General features: G+C 44.5%; 1 protein-coding gene across 3 annotated transcripts in view; it reads right to left on the bottom strand.

Annotated features, from left to right (window-relative positions):
• HS3ST4 (heparan sulfate-glucosamine 3-sulfotransferase 4) overlaps positions 1-27343 on the bottom strand; it is a gene marked incomplete at its 5' end in the record, with an annotated part of 758541 nt that overhangs the window by 393522 nt on the left and 337676 nt on the right. Inside the window, one exon of one of the 3 annotated variants that reach the window (XM_082362561.1) lies at positions 17319-18052. The exons of the other annotated variants lie outside the window; for them this stretch is intronic. Coding sequence (XP_082218687.1) covers positions 17319-18052 — 734 coding nt within the window. Of the gene's footprint in view, positions 1-17318; positions 18053-27343 lie in introns of those variants that run through there. 3 annotated transcript variants of the gene reach the window in all.

Here is a 27343-nt window from a genome sequence, read left to right as displayed (position 1 = left end):
GACCAGCCCCTCCCTGCAGACATCCTACAACCAAGGCAGCAGGTAGGAAGCATTCCTAAATAAGATGCCAGTGAAGAGATGCTTTCCCTCCCTCACACGGCTTTGAAATAGCCAAGCCTGAAGGATTATTTTTCCTTCCCTTTCTTTTTAAAAAGTATACAGCCCAGGGCAAATCTCATATCTCTGCTGTCCCGAGAAGAGGTAGCTGAGTCACTGGGTCTCTGAAGCTGCCAGCTCACAGCAGGGCTTGGAAAATCAATACCTCTCTCTGAAGTTATCCAAAGTACTGAGACCTTTAAACCAAACTCCAGTAGATAAACACTATCAACAGTCTTTCACAGCATTAGGAGATGTGGGTTTATTTCCCAAACAGCCTTGAAATGCGACAACGGGAGCTGTTCTCTAAGATGTGGACATGTGGAATTTGGCTGCAGAAGTGGTTTCCAGAGAATCACCACACTGTCTGCCGACAGGAACAAGAGACAGCTGGACTGTGGATGGAACACTCCCTTAGCATTATAGCTGTGTGGCTAAAAGAACACGCCCTAAATGCCTATGTTGGAATCCAGGTCGCATCCCTGTGGACCTGTGTATCTTTGGGAATCACTCTTCACCTCTCTGTGCCTTAGTGTTCACCTAAAACCAGGTACCCTAGCTCAGCAGGGATTGCTGTGAGGATTAAATAAGATAAAGGAGGGACATGTATCCACTGGGGTTTTCTTTTAATCCTATAAGCACATCAAGGAAGTTAGCAGTTGTTATAAAGAATGCATAATATGCAAAAGCACAATTGCTAGAAAGGAGAAATCACAAAAGTTCACTTCCCACCTAACCTGTTCGTTTTGAAATTTTGCCTTTTTCTGAACCAAGAGAGAATTTGGAAGAGGTCTTCAGACTCTTAAAATAAATCACAAGAAAGCTGGAAAAGAACTCTCTGAAAATAAGGGTTCAAAAATATGAGCCGGCCAGAGGCTGGATGGCCAGCAAATATTTTTGTGACTCTTCCTAGTTCCTCCATCTCTTTTACCTCCAGCAGGTAAACCCTTCAAGGGAAGAGTCCTGTGGCTTTCTTTTGGGGGGAAATGATGGGGAGGGACCCTCGGCAAAGGGGGAAACATCACTGCATGCTAATGAGAATCCCCCAGACAACACAAGGTACCTATTTTTAAACAAAACACCAAGACACTAGATTTGACCCAAAAAAACTCCCCAAAATGTAGATTTATTTTTATAAAAAGTCTTACAAAAGCATAAAAAATTAAATCACACTTAATATTCTATCATCAGCCTTACCTTAACTGCAAAGAGGAAAATGACATAGAATCAGGGTTGTTCTAGAAATTCTGGGCTATCTAGTTGTCCCATTAAGGCTGATGAAATGCCAAATCATTTCTCCCTCTTGACTTGAAGAGAATCTGGGCAGGAACGCTTCATGTGATGAAACGATTTCACTTGCTATTTGAAGAATTTTCTTGTAAGATATACAATCTCTTTAAATTTTCCCAGGCAGCTGCTAAGGGTTGCTAAGGCAGTGATGGAAATAGAAAATATTCTAAAAAAAAATAATTAGTGATTTCTGAGGGGCAGGTACTTTAGATATGTTTTTCAGGATGTCACACATCTTAGGTACTAAGACTGGACAAGTGGCCTGTCTTGTCTTCCCTCCCTCTCTCTCTTCTTCCCTTCCTTCCTTTCTTTCTGTGTTAAGGAAGATAAAATAGTTAACTAATAAGGACTTACTGTATAATACAGGGAACTCTACTCAGTACTCTGTAATGGCCTAAATGGGAAAAGAATTTTAAAAAGAGTGGATATATGTATGTGTATAACTCATTCACTTTGCTGTACACCTGAAACTAACACAACATTGTAAATCAACTATACTCCAATAAAAATTATTTTAAAAAAAAGAATCTTCAAGCAGTGAGCTGGAGAGGGAGATTTTGAGCCACGGTGTGCCCACCTTGGTGGAGAAACACAGAGGAGGACCCAGGCCCTCCATCCCCGCACAAGTCAGCGGAACTCTCAATGTATGTGTTTTAGTCTGTTGTGCTTCAGCAAAAGATTACATCTGAACAGAAGAGTCTTAAAATAGACATCTGTGGTTTTGGCACCAGCATCCATTTCCCTTCCTTGATAACCGTATCCTGGTTCTGTTTTGGGAAAATGCCCGCATCTCATCCTCGGTGCCCCCAGGGGAAGCATCCTGCCTCTGCGCCAGAGGGGCGAGTACCTCAAGCCTCACACCCACTCTGGCAACAACAGCTGGTTGCAGGATGTGTGTGTGACCCCATAAGAGGCAATGAGACTTCAGCAGACACTTCTGGGACAAAGATGGCACATTTTTCCTACTGCATTTGGGGTGAGAAGACTGGGCTGGCACCCACTCCCATCCACAAGGGGACAGGTTTTCAGAAAGCAGCCAACCACCTCAGAGGCAGTAAAATCCAAAAATGAGAGATCTGCGGACACTGTTTAAGCCCTAATTAAGCCATTCCCACCCACGACTTCTTAAATATATAAGCCGTTCAACTCCTTTTTGGTTCATGCTTGGTTCAGATTTTACCAGGAATTTCTGCGTGTTATAACCAGAAGAATCCTAGACAACAGAGTTCCACAGCTACACTTCAAACCACTGGGAAAGATTTCCTTTAAATGTTCTCTAACATATTATGATTGGGGGCAATTTCTTCCTCCTGGTGGAGGAGAGGGAAAGAGATATAATCCCAAGAAATCTAGGAGCACCAAGGTCAACAGTTCAAAGTAAACTAAAAGAAGGGACTCTCGACACAGCAATTCATACATAAATGAGAACCAGTGAGTATAGAACAAACTCATATTTTATTCTAAATAAGAAAATCAGTGGTTCTGGGTAAGGTCATGGGGTTTTTGTTGGCTGAAATCGCCATGCAATTTTCAGAGTCTAAATAGGCAGTACACCTATTTAATATCTGGCATATATGTTATAATAATAACTTCTAATATTAAATGTCTTAACATATATTTTTGGAAACATGGTATGTTCATTTTGTTTGTCCACATTCAGACATTCATAGCTAAGAAGGAAAGAAAAATACCACCTGGCAATATACTCTCTGAATCTGAACACAAATTTTAAAAATTGGCTAAGAAGTGGGTAGAGAAAAAAGATAGCCAAATGTATTTGAGTTTGTTTGTTTTAAACAGGCTCTAAATATCTGTTTTGATGTCTGTTTATTGTTTACTGAAAATGAACCTTTTATAAAGTCTCTAATTTTGCAGGGGCAAAATATGCAGGATTAACCCAAGCTGGAAGGAGCCTGAAACCATTCACATCTTTTATCTCAGGAAAAGCCTTAGTGTACTTTGAAATGAGCCTATGTCACATGACCACCACCTAGTGGCGGTGTACTTAAATAGCAGGAATAGCTGAGAGTTACATAAACATCTTTGAAATGGACCCCAGCACTGTCATGGTCATTTTGATCAGAACTAGATCTTCCCTCCAGGATGGTGGAATTAAGAACCAGGAAACTAAGAAACCAGAAATCTGGGTAAGAGCAGAATAACTGCAGAATTAAGCAACTGCTGGTGGTAACATTGTTTTTACCAGCATTTTCCAATGACTGGACCTCTTAACACTAGGAATACACAAAGTGAGTCCAGGTAGTACAAGAAAAGGTCATACTGAAGAGGGAGAGTTGAGCAGAGGCTCAAATGAATGGAAGATGCAAACCATGCAATTATCTAAGAAAACAGCATTATAGGAAGTGGAGGAGGCAACAAGTGCAAAGGCCCTGAGGCAGGGCCATGTTTGTCTTCTCAGGGTACAACAAGGAAGTTAGTGTGGTTCAGGCAGACAAGCAAAGACAAGAAGGCAAGTGAATGTGGTTGAAGAGGTGGGCAGGGGTCAGATTCTTTAGGGTTTTGTAGATCATGATTGGGACTTAGAATTTTTTTCTACGTTGACAAAAAGCCACTAGAAAGTGTGAAGTAGGAGAGTGATGTGGTCTGCTTTATGTTCTAGAAGGATCACTTACTCTATTCACTGTGAAGAGCAGACTACAGAGGTCAAGAGTGTTACCAGAAATAAGAACAGAAGTCTACTGCAACAGTCTGGGCAAGAGATGCGTGTGGTACCAAGGCAGATTGATAGATACATAGATAGACAGGTGGACAGTTATCTACGTATACAAACATAAATGTGTGTATGCATGTATGTCTCCACCTCATCAAGCACACTTATAGTAATGATAGTCTTTACAAATATTGAAAAAATTATTTTTCATGTAAAAAAGAATCAGTATAGACGAGTATATCTATATGGCAAAAAAAAAAAAAAAACTGCAAGAGTAATACTTATGACTGACGTTCAGAAGATACCAAACTCTCAATATCAAAATACACTATTAGAGAATCAGGTAAATTTTATGTGTTCCTCTGAAATTTCCTGTGACCTCCTAAAATAGTTCTGTGTTCCGATTGTGAAAAACGTTATGCCTACTCAATTTATTTCATCCTTCCAACTGGATTCCCTTCTTGATGGAAGAGAATAAAAAGAGGTCTAGTATGACCATATCCTTGTGTTAGTTACTTTGGCAGATAGCTGACCCCAGACTCATTCTCCCCTCCTTCTTGGGCACAGAGAGAGACACTCATATGGTCCCCAGAATCCTCTGCAGTTGGATCTGGCCATGCACTGGAATTCTCACCAACAGAAGGAGAGTGGAAGTCATGAGGGTCATTTCTGCTACTTGCTTAAGAGAAAACTGCTTCCTAGACTTTGCTCTCTTTGCCTGACTGTTGGCTGGAAAGTAAATGGGGTGGAGCCTCAGCTCTGATCACGCAGGAGAAAAATCCTCTAAGGCAGGGGTTCTCGCTCAACCACAGGCAATTTTGCTTCCCAGGGACATCTGGCAATGTTTGGAGGCATTTTTGGCTATTCAAATGAGGGGTGAGGAGTCAACTACTGGCATCTGGGGAAGGCAGAAGCCAGAGAGGTTGCTAAACATCCTACAATGCACAGAAGAGCCCCCCACCACGAAGACTTTCCTGACCCCAAATGTCCACTATGCTGAAGTTGAACAGCTTTACTGTAAGGCCACCTTCTCAAACTTTGTGCAAAATTATTCCCCAAGTATCTTCTTAAAATGTAAATTCTGCTTCTGAAAGTTTGGGATGGGATCTGAGATTCTGCATTCCTAACATGCTCCCAGGGGGATGGCAGAGCAACAAGATGCAAAGAAGGGAACTTGGGTCTCTGAACGGTCTCCCTGAGCACAGCTGCTCCAGCAGCCCAGTCTGGCTGGAGTGCCCACGCAGGGCTGCTACTCAAACATATACACCTGCACACCTGAACTCACTGCTTGCAGCTTGTGTTCCTTCTGAGTGGCTGGTCTCCATGCAGCAACAATCGCTACAAACTTTGAATATCGACTTTCATTATGAGGGAGAAAAAAATCATCTATCTTATTTAAGCCACTGTAGGTTGGGGTCTCTTTGTTGCAACAGTTCAGTTTTTTCCCTAGTACAGTGACCATCTGCAAATAGTGGACAGTGACATCTATGGTGCCGTTTGGCAAGAGACCAAAGAGCCCCGGAGATGACACTCTCCAGAAAAAAGAGAAAGAGCAAAGGGAAGAAAAGAAACAAGATGGCGACTTCTAAAGATATGCGGGAAGAGTGTTTTGCTGCTGTAACAAATGGCCACAAACTAACTAGCTTAACATGCTAGAAGTCAGAAGTCTGAAATGGGTCTCCATGGGCTACAATCAAAGTGTCAAGAGGGTTGCATTCTTTCTGGAAGTTCCAAGGAAGAATCCATTTCCTTTTCTGTAGCTTCTGGAAGCTGCCTGAATTCCTTGGCTTGTGGCCCCTTCTTCTATCTTCAAAGCCAGCAACAGCAGGTTGAGTCCCTCCTGTGCTGCCATCCCTCTAATTCTCTCTCTTCTGCCCCCTCTTCCATTTAAAAGGACTCTTGTGATTACATGGGGCTCATCCAGATAATCCAGGATAATCTCCCATCTCAAGGTTAGCTGTTTAGCAATCATAATTCCATCTGCAACCTTAATTCTTCTTTGCCATTTAATGTAGCATACTCACAGGTTTTGGAGATTAGGATGTGGTTATTGGGAGGGTGCGTTATTCTGCCTTCCATAGCTTAGAAAGTAGGCTAGTCAGGCAGCCAGAAGGTGGGAATTTAATATGCCCATCTGGGAAATGTAGAGAGGGTGCACAGGAAAAAGAGATGACAGGTCATTTGAGAGCAAAATGAGAGAATCTTCTGGTCACTCCCAAAGCTCGTCAACTGCAGGGCAATCCTAAAAAGCAAACGTGCCCTATAGCTTTTTACGTTTTTTCAGTATGAAAGAATGATGCATCGGTGGTCATGAATCAGACAAAAGAATTATGCAGACAGAGGTTCTCCAGGAATTCTCAGGATCTTTATGCAGTCTGCCCTCCCACTGTTTGATATCCATGGTATATAATAGTTTCTGTAAATTAAACTTCTTAATCTAACTTTATGATAAGAGTGCTTGTCCTGTATTTCAGGTACTCCCTGGAGTGCAACATTCCAGAAAACCAATTACCTGGGGGAGTTCATGGAAACGTGCGTGGATTAACAACAACTACAGAATGTACAAAGCAGATGCGAGCACATCACCATTATTCTGCCCTTGCAAAATCACTGCGGGGTTATTAGAAACTGTTATTCCCATTTTAGAGATGAGAAAACAAAGGCTCAAAGGCTAAATACTCTCTATGCACACAACGCAAGGTAGACACAGAACTCAGATTCCAAATCTTTAATTTCTGATTTTAGGTTCAGCTTTCTTTTCTAAATATCACAAGCAGGCAAACTGCCCTATGATAAAGGCACTCAAGCAGTTTGACTCAAATTTCCTCAGCTCCAGGGACACCCAAACCTCCAACCCCCTGTAGAGGCTTTAACCTGGAGGCAGAAAGGTGTATCTGCACCTACAGTGAGCAACAAATCGAACACAGCCTCGATGTAATTGTTTGATTATTAAATGGCAATTATGTCATTTTGATAATGCATTTAGAGAAACACCATCCAAACTACTCTTGGAGCATAACAGTCTATCAGGAATAATCCAGGCTCTTCTAAAACTTTGGCAACTACAGCAACAAAGGCCAGGAACCAAAAGCCACCTGTTACAATGGAAAGACACCTGCTGTGTGACGCCGGGACCGTCATCTGCCCTTCTGAAGTCTCATTCTCTTTATTTGTAACACTGGGATAAGACAGTATCTACTTCACGAGGCTGCCGAGAAGAATAAATGGGATAACGTGGTATGCCGCTGGGACCTTTTGGGGAGACTGTCTAGCCCACACAGCTTGTTTGACTGGGTTTCTCTTTCTTGTACCCAAAATAGTCTTGGAAAAATAGTACGTGAAAGAGCTGAGGACAATCCTTAGCCAGGGTTCCCAAGGAATGTGAGTGTGTGATTTCTTTGCAGAAGCCTGGGGTTTTGAAAGAAAACAGCACAGAGAAGGTACCCCTTTCATTCAATAAGTCATTGATTCAGATTTAGTGATGAATAAGCCACCATTATGGATTGCCTATCATGTGCCAAGTACCGCTTCTGGTTCAGAGCACTGGCAAGATCATGTGGGACAAGACCCTGCTCCCATGTACTTGATCCTCTGGGGAGGGAGAGGTAAGTCATTAGGATGACTTGGGAGAGTAATACATACTCTGAAGAAAACAAAACAGTGTAACAAGCTCAGAAGTGGAAAAGGGTCTTTAAATCAGGTAGTTAGTAAAGGTCTTGGGGGGGAGCTGAAATGTGAGCCAAGATCTGAAGGACAGGTAACGAGATACCTGCAGTCTAGGCATCTGGGGACAGAGAATTCTCGCAAGAGGAAACAGAGATTTAAATGCCCTGAAGTGGGAATGAGCTTGGTCCCAGAACAGAAAGGGAGACACTTCCATGGTCTGTTTTGGGGGCAAAACCTCACAATTAGCCTGCCCTGTAGGTAGGCCATGCACACACAGGAAACCAAAACCTTCTAGCACAGAAATGCTGGCATTTATTATTCACCCCCAGGATGCTGGAAGACAACCCTTCCAGTGGAAAAGAGCTTGGGGACAAATGAAAGGAAATGCTGGGGACTTCCCTGGCAGTCCAGTGGTTAAGACTTTGCCTTCCAATGCAGGGGGTGTAGGTTCAATCCCTGGTCAGGGAGCTAAGATCCCACATGCCTCATGGCCAAAAAACCAAAAACATAAAACAGAAGCAATATTGTATAAATTCAATAAAGACTTTTAAAAAAATGGTCCACATCAAAAAAAAAAATCTTCAAGAAAAAAAAGGAACTGCTGTATGTTTGGAGCCAAACACCTGGCTTTGAATCCCCAACTCCATATCTTGAGCAAGTTCCTTGACCTCTCTGTGCCTCAGTTCCCTGACCTGTACACCGTGGGCGATCACAGTACCTGTCTCACCAGGATCTTGGGAAGACTGAATGAACCCACTGCTCGGGGCAGAAGCTGGCATATACAGTATGTGTCCACCACCGCGATTCTTACCACCCCGCTACTGTGATTCTTTCAGGTCCAAATCTTAAATCTTCATCTCCCTGTTCCATTAAATAACCATCATTTGTCTGTGATTTGTTTTTTGCTTTGTAGCAACAGGAATGCACCTAAATTTACTAATTTACACCAATTCAACTGTTAATCCTTCCCTTGGCACGATCCCACCACTCCTGAATTTGGGATGTAAGGCAGCCAGCATCCACCCTCCATGAGGAATTCTAACACTGTTTATGAATCTGAACAGGAGTGGTCATCTTACCATCCTCTCCTCAGTCAAATAAAATGTAGAAAGTAAGGGACTCCTACAACTGAAGTACATTTTGGCCATGTTCATAGAGACAATATCTTCAGACCACTCTCAAACACACCTGACCTCAATGTAGTAGCAAAGCTCTCCAGTTAAAAAGGGGAGGGGGGGAAGGAGAGGGGGAGGGAAAGCAGGAAGGGGGTGGGGAAGGAAAAAAAAGAAGTGCTATCCTAGAGAAAGAGCTCTCTTTCCATTTACTGTTTTCTTCTCTGACACCCCTGAGTAAAGTATTAAAATTTTGTTCTTGCAAGTCCCTTGCAATTCTTGCTAAATTTATTCCTAGTTATTTTGTGTCTTTGGTTGGTTCTATAAATAGGATATTTTCTCTCAGTATATTTTCAAAATGCTTGGCATAGGCAGATAGTAAAACTATAGATTTTGCATAGTAATTTCCTCACATTAATAAATCCTATTATTATTTCTAATAGATTCATGGGTTGGGGGGGATTGCTTATCTTAGGTTTTCCAAAAAACGATGAAATTACTGGCAAATGGTGATAATTCTAACTTCCCCGTTCTTATTCATTTTTGCATCTAACTGCATTATCTATTCATTCCTGAGTAATGGTAAATCATAGTGATGATAGTGGGCATTCTGGTCTTGTTCTGGATTTAATGGGAGTGTTTCTAGTGTTACACCATTAAGTATGATGCTTGCTTTGGGTATGATCCTATTTTATTAGCAGACATTCTAAAAATCAAAAATAAATATTTAGTTTTATCAGACTTTTTAGCATCCATAAAATAATCATAAGATTTTTCTCTAAATGAGAAGTGTTACAAGTAAATCACGGTATTTATTAGATTTCCCAAGATCAAGCCATCCTTCCATTCCTAGAATAAATCGCACTTTGTCAAGACTTTAATTACCTTGTAATGTAATCACTTACATGTTCATTTCTCCGCTCTGTGCGTTCTTTCAGATCACAGGACATGACTGACTCAGGTTTGACACATAGTTGACATTAAATACGTGTTTAATGAATAAATAAATGAATAACTGAAATAACAAGTACATTTAACCTCCCCAAACTAACCACTTGTACCTCTTCCCAGCTTAAAATAGTCAAAGAGATCATATGCCTTCCCCAGAGTGGATCTTTATATGTTTAATGAATATGTGGTTTTAACTGGTCCCTACTTCTTTTATCAATAGAACCCCTGAACACTTCCATTCTTTATGGGGAAACTACTCCCTATGGTTGTACTGGGAATAGCCCTGCTTCCCTACTCCCACCATCGCCCCGAGCCAAAGGGGTGGCTACATCCCCCAGGCCTGATTAGAGTAACTACACAATGATTGCTTGAGGATGGGCACCTGACCCAACCTGGGTCAACAGCATCTCCAGGAATTTCTCACAGAAGCTCTTAAGAAAAAATTTTTCCAAAAGAATTGATAAACAAAAAAAACACTTGTCTAGGGTTGCTGCTTACCTACCATCTTGCCTAAAATGTAGTGAGACAACCTATCTGAGAATGAAGCAAGGTATAGACAAACATGGCAAAGAATGGAAAGAGACAGAAACCTGGTGCCATTATTTGAGCCCCTGGGTTCAGCTTTTCTTGAAGCCATTACCCCTTAGACTTCCTAATAAGCCAATAATTATCTTTCTTGGTTTATAATAATTTAAGCTCCATTTCTATCACTTACGACCAAAAAATATGGCCTAATTCATGTGTTGCTTTGTTTTCCTCCATATATGCTTTATACATTCTCAAATAAAGGTTGAAAAAAAAGTTTTCTAAAGAAAGGCAATCCTAACTAGTGAGTATTAAAAAAAAAAAAAAATCAACCGCCTGCTTTTAATTAGTGGCAAGATATGCTGAAAGGCTCCCTTAGTGAATTATAACTTCAGATGGAAATTCCCAAGACAGTTATAGAGGAGCCTATTAAACCGCAGAAACCAATGGAATCGAGGGGTTACCTTAACAGGGCAGTGGTTCAACCAGTTTCAGAGATATCATCCATTACGCAAAACCAAAACCTTTAAAACTTTCGCAACCCTAGCAATCCCTCATTCACCTGAAGTCTGGAGGCTTCTCTCCTGACTCAATTTAAAAGTAAAAATGCTTGGTACGATTTACAAAAATAAAAATAAAAATAAAAAATAAATCATGTCATGATGGCCAGAGAACTCCCCAGCAAAAGCCGCCAAATCTCAAATCTCAAGACAGGGAGTTTCATGGGGTCTTCCTGAACCATCCCGCATTCTCGAAAGCTTTCAGATCTGCAGGAAAACTGAAGGCAAGCATGCCCTTGGCATCCTAAATATCCCTGTACCTATCGGAGCAATCAGCATCAATTCCTACCATAGGCTCAAGAAAACGTCAGTGGGCCAGCCCAGAGAGCCTAGCCACTTCCCTACCCCATCCCCTTTATGGAGAATTCTGGTTGCACCTACCTCCTGCAATCAGACGCTTCTCCCTCAGCTCAAGTTACAACAGACCAAATTCTGGAATCTGGTTTTGATTATTCTCTGGAGAGCTACTTAAGAGCTGCTTCAGGGTTGGAAATCCCTCATTCAGGCATAATCTTGAAATAAAAGACTATATTCAAATGAAAAATGCATTACCGCGTTCTCTTTAGGGCCTTCTGTACTGACAGGCAGGATAAAAGGAAAGAATGGAAGGAAAATGAAGAAGAAAACCAAGGGGGAAAAGGAAAAAAATGGGAGTAAAAGAGAGAGGAAAGAAGGGGAGAGAAAAATGTATTATGTCACAAACTGTGTAGGGCACTTTGAATGTCATTTCATTTCATCCTCACATCATCCCTTCAAAGTAAATACTACTGAGCCCATTCTGCAGATAAAGAAATTGAGGCTTGGTGATATTGAGTAATTTGCCCAAGGTCACACAATGAGGATGCAGTGGATTCAGGCTCAGAGATACAAATACATGCTCCAAAGTATGTCGCTTCTACTTGACTAGCTTCCTCCTTCTGAAGAGTCTAATACAAGTGTTTGTTCTAGAACCAAAATATTTCAGTGGTTGAATGGACCCTATGAAGATAACATAGCTTCATCATCTAAGTAATAGAGAAGAAAGGAAGGGAGGGAGGGAAGGAGGGAAGGAGAGGGAGGAAGATATTAAGGAACCTCACATCCAGTGGAACTAGTATGTGGCAAAGAAAAACCTAGAACCCTAGAAAACTCTCAGGTCTTAACTCTGTCCATGTGACCAGAATCCATTTTATAAGTGCAACTGATCTAAACGGATCAAATACAGATACTCCTGATTAAGTAGGGAACAACTGAGAATTTCCCCTCCTTCAAGAAAATGTTCATTTGTAGGGAACAAAAGGGAAATTTGTGAATTGTCTTTTTCTGCTTATATCCAGTTTATATCCAGTTCCTGTTCATATCCAGTTTCCTTTGTTACTCTTGCAACATATCTCAGAGGTACTTCCCCCATGCTGTTGCAAAATCAGTTAAGGGGGAAAATATCTAAACTAAAATAGCACAAGTAAGCCACAATTCTGGCAACTGCAGAGGGTGTGGGTATGCCAGGTAATTTCTGAAATGAGTTTAAACCAAAGGTCGCTAACCAGTAGCCAGCTGGCTGTATCCAGCCCACAGATGTGTTTTGCTTGTCCTGCAGTGCTGGCCCACACCACGCTTTTGAGAAATCTCAATCTGTTGCCAACATTAAAAACCAGGTCACTTCACACCAAAACCTGGATTTCCAGTTTCTTTTACCAAGTGGAAGACCTGGTTCCCCTGATGCCACATTTGCACATGGAGAAGGGTAGCTGGAATATAGCAGTAGCTGCTCCTTGGGAAAGAACATCTGTGCCCCAGTTTCCCCCTACCTAGTCTATTTCACTCATGTATATTATGCACATGAGCCCTGAAGGCATCTGAGTTGGTGACCCTTGGTTTAAAAGGTTAAGCAGATGTAGATTTCAAAGCCAACCATTATTAGACTTTTCCCCAAAACATCCCCAATAAGCGCCTCCCGTCAATATTATGACAGCTGTGACAGAAGGTAAAGCATGTGGGACCAAAACTCAGTAGTTGGGTTCATCTGGATTTCTGCTCTAGGATACTCATTTTTTGTTTAGAAAATATATTCACTTTTAGTATTTCATTTATTCCTCCTAACAACCTCAAACTGAAGCCAAGTGATGTTATGTCAGTTATCCAACCCAGATCATCCGACAAGTAAGTTGCAAAGCCAGGTTTTGAACCCAGTTTTGCGCAGCTACAAACACTGTGCTTTTGGAATAATGAAAGAACACTTTGAAAAGCCATGAGGCTTGTTTCCACCTCAGAGCCTTTGCACTTGCTGTTCCCTCTGCTTGGAAACCTCTCCACCCAGGTTTTCACATGGGAGGATCTTACTCTTTCATGACACTTATACCACCTCCACAGAGAGGCTGTCCCTCATCATTTGATTTAAAATAACACACGCACACGCATTTGCACACACACACCCCGATTACTTTCTAGGCCGCTGCTACTCAAAGGGAGGTCCAGGAATCAGCAGCATCAGCATCACCTTGGGAATCAGAAATGCAGAGTCTCAGGCCCCTTCCCCGACCTACGGACTCAGAATCCGCATGTTAACACCACCACTCCCCACCCCCGCCCCTGCTGTTCTGTGTGCATTTAAAGTTTAAAAAGCACTGCTCTACAGGAGTGCTACCCGGTGGAAATAAGTGTAACAAGAGTCACAAGTGTAAATTTTAATTTTCTAGTAGCCACATTACAAGAGTAAGCAGAAAGACTTGTTTGTTTGCTGTCTCCCCTTCTCCCACTCCCACCCCCACTAATACGTCAGTTCCAAGAGAACAGGTGCTTCATCTGTCTTGTTCACTCCTTTACCCCCAGCACCTAAAACAGTACACTGCGCACATATTAAGTATCATTAAATGTTTGCTGAATGAAAGAGGTAAGGAAAAGACCTCGCTAGCACTCTATATACCAGCACTTTGGACAGATGTGGCTTCAAATGTCAGCTCAACCACTGACCAGCTGAGCAACCTCGAGCAAGTTGTTTTTCCCTCTGGGAGCCAAACTGTAAAGCAGAAATGCTGTTCTTTTGCTCACAGCCTCATCATGCCGCCCAGATGTGACAATACGTCTATAAAACGCAAGCCTCCATGATAACAGGCATTCAATACACGCCAGTGCCTTATGCTGCCCTCCTTCTTTCTCTCTCTGGACACCACGTCCGAATGATGGTGTGGACCACTCTCCTCTGGGTAGCATAAGCATGACTACTGAACGCCAGCTATTTCCCTCCAGCCAACAGGATGTGTATAGTAACTGCTGGCAGTGAAGACAATTTGAAACCATGGAGGGTCACTTCCCGTCACCCTACAGCTGAGTGGCTTCCAAAGCAAAGTGGTCGCAGTCACCGTACAGTCTGTAATCCACGAGGGAGACCACAGCTCAAGTCATTTCCGTCACTTTAATGAGTTCTGCCGTGGCAGCCACTTGGCCTGCCACAAGGTCCCACCCCTTCGAGGAGTTTAAGGTCTCTGCCCAGTGTGTATTAGCTTATATTGAAAGGCGTATTGTGGCTTTGCCCTTTTAATTTTTTGAGGGGGGGGGAGGGATGGAGAGTTTAATCTACCCCCACTTATTAATCACTGGCCTGTGTCAACCCACCAAGTGAGGCTTGCTGTTCCACAGCTTTAACACACCCTAATCCATCAGTCTATCTTGTCCTGCAAATCTGATGCACATGTTCTAATCGCAAATGTGTTTTTAAATCACATTAGATCAACAGCATAGGCGAAAGCAAAACCCGGATTTAGACATAACCGGAGTGACACCAAGGAAATAAAACTGGGGCTGCTTAGTTGAATATGAGGAAACCCTTGCCAGCTCTGCCAAGAGCAGCCCCAGTTTCTTCTTTCTCTCCCTCTCACGGAAATCACAACCACCATGATCACCTGCAGAATCAGCAGGCTACTGGGAAGCACATTGAAATGAAAAAGAAAAACAAAACAAATAATGGGAAGAGGGGATCAAAACCTTTAATTAACCTGTGAATCTCTATCAGGCAAATAGTAGAGTAAGATTCCAGATAAGGTACACGGCATATGGGGAGGAAATGTAACCACTTAAGTACAGATGCCACCATTTAAAAGATTGGGACCAGGGAACCAGGAGGAAGGGTTTCTGTTACCGGTTTGAATCAATGCCAGTGCTTCCTTTCTACGATATAGTGAGGATGCCGTCCCCTCTTCCTACATGGAAGAGGGAGAGAAGAGCCTGAAGAGATGCAGCCAATGGAAATCCCCAAAATGCCCTCAAAAGACTGCTGTCCCTGTTAAGGCTAGAGAGCTAGCCTAGGATCCAAAGGGTTTCTGGGAGTCATCTCAACAGCCAGGTTTGGGTGGAAAATGATTCCTCTACGTTAGATAGATTCTCCTCCAGCAACTCCAATCAGCACCACTAAGCGTAATAAGGATCTACCATGGGTGTGATGCTGGGGCAGGAGATGAGGGATACAGAGATATCACATGGTCCTCTTAAGTGAGGATCAAGGGAACCCAGTTCCATCTCCATCTCTTAGTCCTATGGGGCACTGAGCCCCACATACCACAAGTGATGGCTGAGGGTACCACAGATCTTCAACAGCCATGTCCTGACAGCGAGGCAGTTTACATCCCTCCTTTTCCCAGCCGCAGTATAAATGAACGTAAGAAAACCTGGCATCTTCTATCTTTTCATTCAGAAAATGCTCCAGACCCTACGATGGAACTTCCTGACACGCAGTCCGCCACACACCCTTCGTCAACTTTATTTTAACTCATCCAAATAAAACACCCCCTTCTCCATCTCCAGCTGCGGTAAAGCAACCCAAACACGTGTTGGAGAGATTTGATCTTTATGCCTCCCTCTCCCCCAAAGGGCACTTGACACTTCTCACAAGATACAGGGCTTTAAAATTAGAATTGGAGAAAGCCATAGTTACCCTCTTAGGGCCACGGCTGCCTCACAGCAGAAACCAGAACATTCCTACAACCAACAGTTAAACAACTGAAACCTTCCCAGACATCATACCCTTTTTTTTTTTTTTTTTTTTTTTTTTTTTGCTGTTGTTGCATTAATCATCCTAACACCTTTTAAATTATAATTGCAAACTGGAAGCCATGGCTTGTGATGTTATAAATACTGATTTTCCAGCTAAATTAGGCATTTGCTGTTTTTTATTTTGATAGGAAGGGGCTGTTTGAAGCCTCCTAAAATATTGCAATTAGTTCTCTCTGTTGAAACAGAGAAGACATGAACAGACGCATTTGCTGTTTTGGTTTAATGTGCTGGAATGTTTATCCCTAAGTGTACTTCTCTCAAGCTTTGAAAGCATAAGGCATATTTTTAAAAGGGAAAGAAATACACACATTTATCATATATTTCCAAAGTTAAGTTATTTCTAAAACTTTCCTAGGCTGTAGTTTAAACTTAGAAAGCACATCTCTTCAACAAGAAGGCGACTTGTCAGGAAACAATCCTTATTTTACCTATTGGCTCTGTTAAGATGATAACATCACTTTAACTGACAAAGCCTGTGTTTCTGGTTGACAATTGCAATTAATTACTGAGATACAACCGAGATGGGGCCAGCCATCCAGATCTGTTTTCCAGAGAGATTAAAAAACAAGAGAAAAGGCGGGGGTACGACACTGGATTATTAATTTATTTTACCCACACTTAACTTACTACTCCTCTTTCTCCCTTTCCCTCACCGCTGGCAGACGGTGGAAAAGCAGGGAGATGAACAAACAACTCACTAGACACAAGCTCCAATCTGTTGCAAAGGAGGCACAGGTTAGAAAGGGCACTGGTGCAGGGCATGAAAACTCTTAGGGCACCAACTGTCATGTAGGCACGGATACTCCTGATGCAAAATCAACCTAGTGTTCATGCAGCCCAAGAGGGATAGAAAGTTCTGGAGATGGGGGACATCCTGAGTCTTTACTAGAAAGCCCAAACTCGCCAGCATCATCTTTTTAACTGTTCCCTGTTCATTTTGCTCTGAACTGAAAACACTGGATTCCAGCCACGCAAATGCGTTTGAGGGCGATTTTGAGAGATTCCAGGGGATCCCAAAGCCCTCTGGTCAATCTAGCTGTCCTGCTCCATTTCTCAGCGTCCCCAGCACAGAAGCGCACCGCCCCGCAAGAGCCTGAGTTAGGAAACACCCCGGGGGCACGAGGGCTGGGGATTCCCAGGCTTGGAACTAGGCAGATTCGGAAAGCAGCTCCCTGGACGAGGAGCCTGAGGCAGGCAGAGCAGGGGGACCCCTCTCTCCTCGCCCTGGAATTAAGTGATCCCTGGCTAGCCTCCAGCCCTCTCCGCCGCTCCCCCAGAGCAGCCCCGCCAGGGTGCGCAGAGCCCGCGCGGGGTTAAGACCTCTCGGGACGCTGCCTGGATCCCCAAGGGCCAGGGGAGCGGCAGCTTCCCGTGCTGGTCTCCCCTACGCGCCTATCCCATCCGCCGAGCTCGGGGTCCTACCTGTACCATTCCAGCCCCTTTTCATAGTTCCTGTCGAAGAAGTGCGGCTCTACGCCCACCGCCCGCACGTCCGGGTGCACTCGGATCGCCTCCAGCAGGGCGCGGGTCCCTCCTTTCTTGACCCCGATGATAAGCGCCTGTGGCAGCTTCTTCTCCCCATAGTCGGGGGTGCTGACGGCGCCGCCCCTCACGCTGCTCCCGTTGGTCGCCCTCCGGCCTGCGAGCTCCTCGTCGGTGGTGCTGGACTCCTGCGCTTCCCTCTCCAGCAGCGCGCTCTGCGCCGTGACCATCTCGCTAGAGGCCAGCGGGGCCCGGAGCCAGGCGTCCCGGGCGCCCCCGCCGCCGCTCGCCAGTCCCCAGCCGTCGGCCCCGGGGGCGGCGGGCTGCTCGGGGGGCTCGGGCGGCTCCCCGCGGCTCGCGTTGTCCGGCGGCGGCGGCGCGGGCGGCTGCGAGGGGGCGCCGAGGCGCACGGGGGGAGGCGGCAGAGAGGGTGGCGGCGGGCTTGGCGGGGGCTCGGCGGCGGCGCCCGGCGGCTCCTGCAGCGCCAGGGGGAATTGCAGGGAGCCCGAGCCGCCCAGGAGGCTGTAGCACAGGTAGGTGACGGACAGGGACAAGGTGCACATGAAAAGCAGCTTGCGCGCCGGCGGGCCCTTAACCGAGGCGCCGGGCGGCGGCGGCGCGGCGAGAGGTGGAGGCGGAGGCGGAGGCGGAGGAGGTGCGGACCACGGGGCCATCGCGGCTCCCGGCTCGCGGCGGCGGCGGCGGCGGCGGCGGCGGCCCCCGGCGCTGCCCGGACATGGTTTCAGCCGCCGCCCCCGCCGCCGCCGCCGCCGCCGCCGCCGCTGCCCAGCCGCCCCGGCTGCATGAAGCGACGCCGCTGCACCCCCGGCCCTGGCCGCTGTCCCGCTGCGCCGGGGGGGAGCCCGGCCGCATGGCCCCCCTCCCCGCTCTCCTCGTGGCGTCCGGGGGGCCCCCCACCACCCCCCTCAGCCTCTGGCAAGGGGCCCGAGGGGGGCGCGCGGACCCGCCGTCTGCACCTTCTCCGTCTGCAGCGCCCCAGCTTCCCCGGCTCCGCCGCGGCTCCCGCTCCAGCTTCTGCCGCCGCCGCCGCGCGCTGTTGCAGCCCCGAGTTCCTTCCCCGCTGCTAACTTTCTGCCGGGAGAGCGGAGAGGCGCGGAAGGGAGGCGGAGGGGGCCGGGCGCGCGCCCCACGCCGCCGAGGGAAGAGGGAGTGCGCCTCGCGCGCGCCTGCGGAGGGGGCCGCGGGAGCGGAGGCATGCGCTAGGGCTGGGGCACCTGGGGAAGCGGAGATCGTACCCCCCGCCCCCCCGCTCGGCACGCACTCGCTGGAGGTGTTCCTCGCCGCACCCCGCGTGCTTCCCCTCCCCTGGGAGCCTGGGACGCCGGGTTCTCCATCCCTCTCCCAGTACTTTTAGAGACGTAGAGCCGGACGCCCGCCGCCGGTGCCGCTCACCGAGCTCTCGCTGACCCCTTTCCCCCTGGGACTCCAAGCAAACTCGGCCCATCCCTGACGCGCCCTTCTCTAACCCTGGATATCCTCCTGCCTTTGGTCCAGGAGTGGTTTCTTCTCCATAACAGCTCTCTCATTCCAACTTCCATCTTTCCAGCCTCCCCATCTTATCTTGAAGCTCCTGACGGGTTGAGCTTGGACACAAACCCCCAGGTTTCCCTACCCACAGAGTTTTTGCCTCTGTCCCGCCACCGGGGGTCTGCGCTTTCTGCTCCGAAAAATGAGGCTCTTTCTCTACACCCTTAACCACAGGTACACCTGCGGCCCTTGGGGGCGTTGCCGCGAAAGGAGTTAGATTTCCCTGGACTGAAACCGACTGAGACCGTCATCGCTCTAAACATCTAAGAAGCAGAGACAAGTTGCGTTGCAGGGTGTCTGTGCATCGCTTCATTAATTTTTTTTTTAAGTGTATTCTTTTCAGCGAGATTTCCATCCCGCACCTCCCTCTCCTGGGGAGGTAATGGTAAACATCAGAAGGATTTGGGAGATTCAAAACTAGAGTCTTGCTTCTTGGAAGTGGGGGAATTGGGAGTCTGCAACGGGAGGGAGAGGCAGAGCAATCAACTCTGCTTGCTGGGGACAGGGGCCGGCCCTACACACACCCGGGGCCAGTATGTCCCAGGGGCTGGCTCGCTGAGTCCCATTTACCCCATTTACCCTGCCAGCCACAGCTGGGTGCCTGGCGGGTCTGTCTGTTTTCACAGATGTGTTTGGCATCTCCGGTTTTGTTTGATCACATAATAGGAACAACAGCTGAAAGAAAAAGTATATAATGTCTAAATATTAACTAGATACCTAGTGCCAAAGAGGGGAAGCAAATGTTAATCACGTAAGATGAAGAACACGGACTTTTCCCTGAGTGAACAAAAGCTCACTGCTGCTCTCAGCTGGACACGAGTTTCCTTCACTGCAGCTTTAGTTCAGATAAAGATTATTCCTTTATAATATATTTTTTACGGTACACTGGAGACCTCTGAAATGCAGAGTCTGGTGTCCTGTAAATCATTCCGTGTAATTAGAGATGCTTTTTTCAAACACCACACGACTGCATTACTGTAATGTTAATGGGAAGGGGCCAACTAGAGCTGGGAGAAACCACGAGCTTGGCCCATCTCTTTTCCCACTCCAAGCCCAGCTCTGGGTGGTCAGCCAGGAGGCCCCAGTGGCAGCAAATATTGCCGCTGCCGTGCCCCGTCTCCCTTTCCAGGCCCAGGCACCGGGATACTCAACATGTGGCCCAGGGCCACCCTGTAGTCCAAGTGCCCCAACTTTTCCATCTACCCTCTCAGCAATCCAAATAAACCTTCTCTGTATCTAGTTTTACTAAAGATGTGCTTTTTCACATTTGGCAAGGTTTTGATAAAACTGTGTTAAAATTTAACCCAGAGGTGGCAAACGTGACCAGCAAAGCTGAATGTGGCCGGCACGGTGATAGGAAGAAATTTCAACTAGTTGCAATACTTAAATATTAAGGGCTTTCCAGCAAAAAAAATCAGGAGATGAGGTTTCTGTTGAAATAGTAGATCCAGCAATTCGGGCCCCTCAGCCAGAGCTGAGAAGCCTCCTTTAGGTGGAGCACGTATGCCGTATTCTTCATGGGGCACCCAGATTGTCCCCCTATATTTATGTTACTTGCCTGGACGATGCTAAGGAGGAAATTTCCCGGAATCCCTTCTCCCTCTTGTCCCCAAATAGTCACACTTTAATAAAAGACTCTTGAAAGAATGGAGCCCCACTGGTAAGGTGTCAGTCCCACAACTAATGGCAAAGAGGTGATTTGGGGACCAGAGGAGCTTTGTAGATTTCTCACTTAGGCAGCTGTCTATTTTTTTCTACTCTTGATCCAGGCTTTTTCTGGAAGCGAGTTCTTGAGAAACCTACAATAAAAAGCAGGAGCTATCTACATAGGGAGAACCCAGACTTCATTCAGCAAATCCCAATCGATCTGGAGACCAGACAGAATTTTTTCTTTTTTTTTTTTTTTCTGTTTCCACTGCCAACACCCATGCTCATTAAGGCCTATCTGAGTTTTTGCAATATTCCTCCAACTGCTCTCCAGGCCTCCCTTGAGCCTCGCGTGCCTGTTTCTATTCATCCTAGGCAACAATATTTCTGAGACAGAGCTCTACAAATGCCCTCAGTGACTCTGTACCCTTCCTCTCACTGCCGAACTCATAGACTCCAACCTCTTTACCTTTGCACTCAGGGTGCCCTTCCACCTTTTATGTGTCTCACAGTCATTGCCAAACCAAACAGTACCTACCATTCAAACATGCACGCTGCATCATTGTTTCATCTCCATATGGTCAGACAGTAGAATTAAAACAAAGCTGTCATTTGCTAGCTAAGTGGCTCTCGGACTGGTCATTTCACCTCCCTGAGCCTCATTTTCTGCATATATAAATTATGGACAATAAGACTCACCCCGAATTATTTTTATAAAGAATCAAATTGACTTACAGAGCATATGCAAAAATACCTGGCTCCCTGCCTGACATGTGGTGGCTACCAATAATTGTTTGGATCTAAATATTGGCTCATCCATGCCAGTCTTCTTTTCTTATTAAAACCTTATCCTTGGGCTTCCCTGGTGGCGCAGTGGTTGAGAATCTGCCTGCCAATGCAGGGGACACGGGTTCGAGCCCTGGTCTGGGAAGATCCCACATGCCGCGGAGCGACTAGGCCCGTGAACCACAACTACTGAGCCTGCGCGTCTGGAGCCTGTGCTCCGCAACAAGAGAGGCCCGCACACCGCGATGAAGAGTGGCCCCCACTTGCCGCAACTAGAGGAAGCCCTCGCGCAGAAACGAAGACCCAACACAGCCATAAATAAATAAATAAATAAAGTTTTTTAAAAAATGCGTTGATACAACCATGTCTCACTTTTTTAAAAAAATTAAAAAAAAAAAAAAATACGTGTGTGCCCTTTCTTCAAAACCAGCGGAATGTGTCAGCTGAAGTTCACTTTCCTAAGCTGCTCAGTTGCATTGATAATGCCAAGTCCAAAGCTTTCGATAGTTTTTTGGGTTTCTTTAAGCAATAGAAACTAACTCGGACCAACTTCGGTTTGGTTCGGTTTCTTATTAAAGAAATTTACTAGAAGGATGTATATAACTCACGTAACTGAAGGAATTTTTTAAAAATCAACAACAAACAAAAAGCAACAGTCAGCTTTGGAAAAGGCAATAAATGGGGCGGATAAGTGTATAGTCGTCCTCACTGCCATTCAGCAAATATTGTCGGCTCTCCTGTGGCCCACAGGGGGGATGTGTTTTCTTGGCCCCTTTAAGTTAGGTGTGACTCTGTGCCATGTTGGCTAATGAAACAAGAGGAAGTGAGATTGCCTCTTCCAGGAAGAAGGTTTGAAACACAGCGGGAGATTTACCGGTGGGAATGTTTTTCCTGCCTGGCAATTGTGCAGGAGGGGGCTTGAGCCACTCTTAGCTGCCATCTACTCAATCCTCCACACTGAGCAAGGACAGTAAAGATCCAGCCCCTGATCTCTTGTAGCATGAACAAAAAATAAACCTTGCTTGTTCTCAGCTCCTGAGACGTGGAGGGTTGGTTTGTGAATACAACACAACCTAGACTATCTGTTGAAAACATACACATTATGAATTTCCTCTGCTGTGGACCAAAATGACTTCCACAAGCCAATATTAGAATTCCCTTTCACAGAGGTGGATGAATGATGAATTAGAAGTCTACATTGTCCCAGCAGTGTAGACAGAAACTTTGTCTCATATACAGCAAATGTATTTCCCCATTTTGTCTTTTACCTGTCAATAAAAAGGTATATCTATAGAAATCCAGAGGTAAAGCTCCAACCAAAAGCAACGTGGTGACAAAAAGGAACATTATATACTTATAAAAGGAGCAAAAGGTTAAAAAATAATAATAATGGCTATGAACTTACAGGACCTTGCATTGAAAAGGATCTCACATGGGAAATCAGGAAATACTTAGAGCTGGAAGCACTACATGACAAAATCTGGTGGGTGGAATTCAGCCATACTTATAAGAAAGATTGTATCTTCAATATACTTACCCAAAAAGAAGATAGATTAAAAGGAAATGAAGAAGCTAGAAAAAGAGCAAGAGGGTCAAGTAAGGAAGAATGGAAATGATCAATTAATTGCTGTGGATTGAACTGTGTTGCCCCCAAATTTGTATGTTGCAGCCCTAACCCCCAGTGTTGCCATATTCAGAGACAGGGTCTTTAGGAAGTAAGGTTAAAATGAGGTCATAATGGTGGGACCCGAATCGGATAGGACTGTGGCCGCATAAGAAGCTAAAGAGATGCCTCTGTCTGTTTCTTCACACACATATACACACCCTGCCGTCTGAGGACACAGTGAAAAGCAGAACTTATGTAAGCGAGGAAGAGAGTCCTCACCAGAACCTGACCAGATCTCAGACTTCCAGCCCCCAGAACCATAAGAAAATAAATTTCTGTTGTTTAAGTCATCTGCTCTATGGTATCTTGTTATGGTAACCCAAGCTAAGACATTTATCTTTTACAGTTTTGTAAATAGGTTCTGGTACCAATTCCAATGTGTATGTTTTTTGGGGAGGGGGGGCGGTCCCCACACCAGCAAGAAACTCTTGTGACGCCAGCTGGTGTCTACAATTCAACTCAATTCTGACACTGTCTACCTGGAGATAGCATCAGATTCCACAGATGAAGGGCTCAGTCCCACGAGAGCTCCCCCACTGCAGATGCCAATCGCAAATCCAGGTTGTTCCTACTGGCTATAAAACAGAGATTCCCAAGACCCCCTCCTCGGGTTTGATTAATTTGCCAGAGGGGCTCACAGAACTCAGAGAAACATTTTAGTTACTAGATTACCAGTTTATTATAAAAGGATACAATCAGGAGCAGCCCAGGGCAAAGCAGGGGAACAGGGGTGGAGCTTCCATGCTCCCTGAGTGCTCCACTCTCCCAGTATCTTCCTGTGGTCACCAACTTGGAAGCTCTCCAAACCCGTTCTTCTGGGTTTTTATGAAAGCTTCATTACACAGGATTGATTAAGTCGTTGGCCATTGGCTATTGATCCAACCTCCAGCCCCCCTCCCCTCCCAGGAGGTTGGAGGGGATGGGGGTGGGGGCAGGGACCAAAAGTTCCAACCCTCCGATCACATGGTTTGTTCCCTTGGCAACCAGACTCCATCTTTAGGCTGCCTAAGGGCTTTCCAAAAGTCACTTCACTAACATAACAAAAGACACTTTTATTGCTCCTATCATAGAAATGCCAAGGGTTTTAGGAACTCTGTGTCAGGAACCCGGGTGGGGATCAAATACATATTTCTTTTATAACTCACAATATCACAGTCCGCCCCCTACTCCTCTAACATGGATCCCTTAGAGCAAAACAATCATAAAGGTCCAAAGATACAGGCACGTTACTAGAATCCCACTCAGTCATTAATAACTATCATCAAATGGTATGAAAAAGCCTCCCAGGGCCAGCCCACTCAGGTTGTCAGGCTTCCAGTCAATCTCATCAGGTTCCAAAAGCAGAAGTGGTCTCAGCAATATGTGGCTTCACCCTTTCAGGCGCCTGGTATCATCAAGCTAAGAGACATAACATCTCTTCCTCTGAGCCCTTTGGAGGTGTTAATGTAATACTCGATTTCCCTCATTGCATAGCCTATTTATTGATTCCCTTTCCCTCAGCTACTATTTTTCTTTTTCTTTTTCCATTTATACCCAAACATTTCCACCTCTGAAAACACAGTAGTTTCAACCCCTGTGCTGGTCTAGATTACAGGCAGCAATAATGGTCTAGCAAGTGCCTCCCCTTCTGTTCCATTTCTATTCAGATAAGTGAGGGTTAAACAGGCACAGAGCTAGCAGGCTATCTTTCCCCCCAGACAATATATCTACATTCACTGTTAATCCCAGTTTTGCTGGATGGGGTGAAGGTACATCCTGCCCCATCAGGCCCTTAGGAATTCTGTCTGACATAAGGTTAAAAGCACAGTTACAGTGTTTTGTTTAGGAATCATCCCTACTTCTAGCCCCTTTAGTTGCAGCCCTGGTCCTATGACCACTGCATCAACTAGGGAGGAAAAAAGTTGAGATGATGTAGGGAAATTTTAAAAGAAGTATAGTCATCTCTGGGCATAGTCCCCCAGATCCACCAGAATAACCGAGAACTCTATCCAGTTGGGACACACTTTTAGCCCCACTCATGTTCATGCTGAGTCTGAGCACACTCTTGTGAAGGTGTTTATTTTTATTTTTATCAGTTTTCTATTGCTTAGTTGCTATTTCTTACTGATTCATAAAAGTCTCTTATGTGGTAAGGAGATCAGATTTTTTTCTCTTTCATATATCTTCCAATTATTAAATTACCAGTTTGCCTTTATCAGTAAATTGTTTTTTAGTGTTTTTGATTACGTAAGTTTTTCATTTTTATGTACACAATCTCTCTATTATTTCCTTTGTAGTTTCTACCTTTGGTGGAAAACCATGTCCCCAAAGTATGTAAATGTACATTTTCTTCTAGTACATTTTTTGGTTTATTTTCTACACTTAAATGTTTAAACCATCTGAAATTTATTTCAGTATGTAGTCTTACATGAGAACCTAACTTTATTTTTTTCTTCATTTCCCTAGCACTAGTTATTCCCCAACAGTTTGAAACACCAATGTTATATAATAAACCCAGAATGTTGGGGTTTTCCCACCCAGAAATATAGAAAGCGAATCTCCATTCATTCAATCTTCTTTTATATCTCTTATTGGACTTCTGTCATTTTATTGACATAAACCTTACACAAATCTTTGGATGAGTGTTTTCACAGCTCATTCTGCTTTGTTCAATTTTCTAGTTTCTTGCTTTCTTTTTGTTTCATTCATTTACTCATTCTTTCAGTTGTCATTTTCAAGAGACTAATATATTCTGGGCCCTGGATTAGACGTGGAGGATAAAATAGCGAGGCAGAAAGCAACAACCCTGTCCTCACGAAGGCAGAAACAATTACACAAGCAAGTTTAATAAAGTTAGGCATTTCAAAGAGAGAAAATACAATGTACTATGGAACACATTGTTGGAGATTCCTAACTAGTATATAGGCAAAAGAGAAGCCTTCAAAGAGGAAGTGACATTTAAGTCCACATATAAAGGGAAAATTGGATTAAGTCAGGGAACGCAAGATTATTTTTAGTATGTGAAACATCTCACCCGCTTCATCCATTGTCAACATACTTAGCAAACTACATTGAAGGTAACTTGACTAAGAGAAAAGTTAAGTTATTTTTCCCCATCTGCCAAAAACCTACAGCAAACATTATAATGAGACATTACAAAATACTAGAGCTGAACCTTTAAAGACAGGAACAAGACAAGTGTACCTGCCATCACAGGTCCTGAATAGCCTTAAACTGGGGTTCTCAGTTAATGCAATAAGATAAGAAAGAATAATAAAAAACATGAGAACTATGAAGCAAACAACAAATGATTATTATTTGCATACTATGTGTTTGTTGGCAAAAGAAAATGTATGAAAATCTACAAAGAAAAGAGTTTGGCAAGGTTGCTGAATAAAATTCAAAATACAAATAGTAATAGCATTTTTATGTACAATCTAGATACGATTAGAAAACATAATTTTAAGAGAAGATACTATTCAGAACCACAATAAAATCCATTAAGTACTTAGAAATAAACGTACTAAAAGGCAAGTGAGTCCTTTATAGATAAAATTATACAACTTTTTGGAAGGGCATTGTATTAGTTTCCTAGGGCTGCCGTAACAAAGTACTACAAACAGTGTGGCTTAAAAAGAAATTTATTCTCTCACAGTTCTGGAGGCTAGAAGTCTGAAATCAAGGTGTCAGCAGAGCCACGCTCCCTCCGCGACTCTCAGTAGAATCCTTCCTTGCTGCTTCTTAGAATCTAGTGGTGGCCATCAATCCTTGGCGGTCTTTGGCTTGCAGCTACATCACTCTGATCTCTGCCTCTGTTGTCACATGGTCTTCTTCCTGTGTGTCTCTGTCTTCATATGACACTTTCCTCTTCTTATAAGGACACCAGTCATACTGGCTTAGGGCCCACCCTGATGAGCTCATCTTAACTTGCTTAAATCTATAAAGGCCCTATTTCCAAATAAGTTCCCTTTTTCAGGTACCGAGGGATAGAACTTCAAAATATCTTTTTGGGAGACACAATTCAACTCACAACAGGCATATACTTGTATGAATAAACAAACCTACACATTTATTCATGTATCATATTTATGAATGCAAAACTCAGTACTGTAAAGATAAAGTTTCTCACCACTAATCACGATACTCTAAGTAATTTCAAACAAAATCTCAATAGGGTCATGTGTAAGTATGCATTATGTATATTTTGATAAGTTAATTCTAAATTTCACATGGAGTTATGGAAGCAAAGTGACATAAACCCCTCTTTGAGAAAATAAAATGTGTAATCAGAAAAACTAGTCTCCCTTTAAGAAGGGAAACAGATTTTTTAATTAAATAG

This window comes from Balaenoptera borealis, assembly GCF_965194805.1.
Source record: "Balaenoptera borealis genome assembly, chromosome: 16".
NCBI lineage: Eukaryota > Metazoa > Chordata > Mammalia > Artiodactyla > Balaenopteridae > Balaenoptera > Balaenoptera borealis.
The sequence above is the reverse complement of the archived record's forward strand: the minus strand, read 5'-3'. Positions and strand labels throughout refer to the sequence as shown.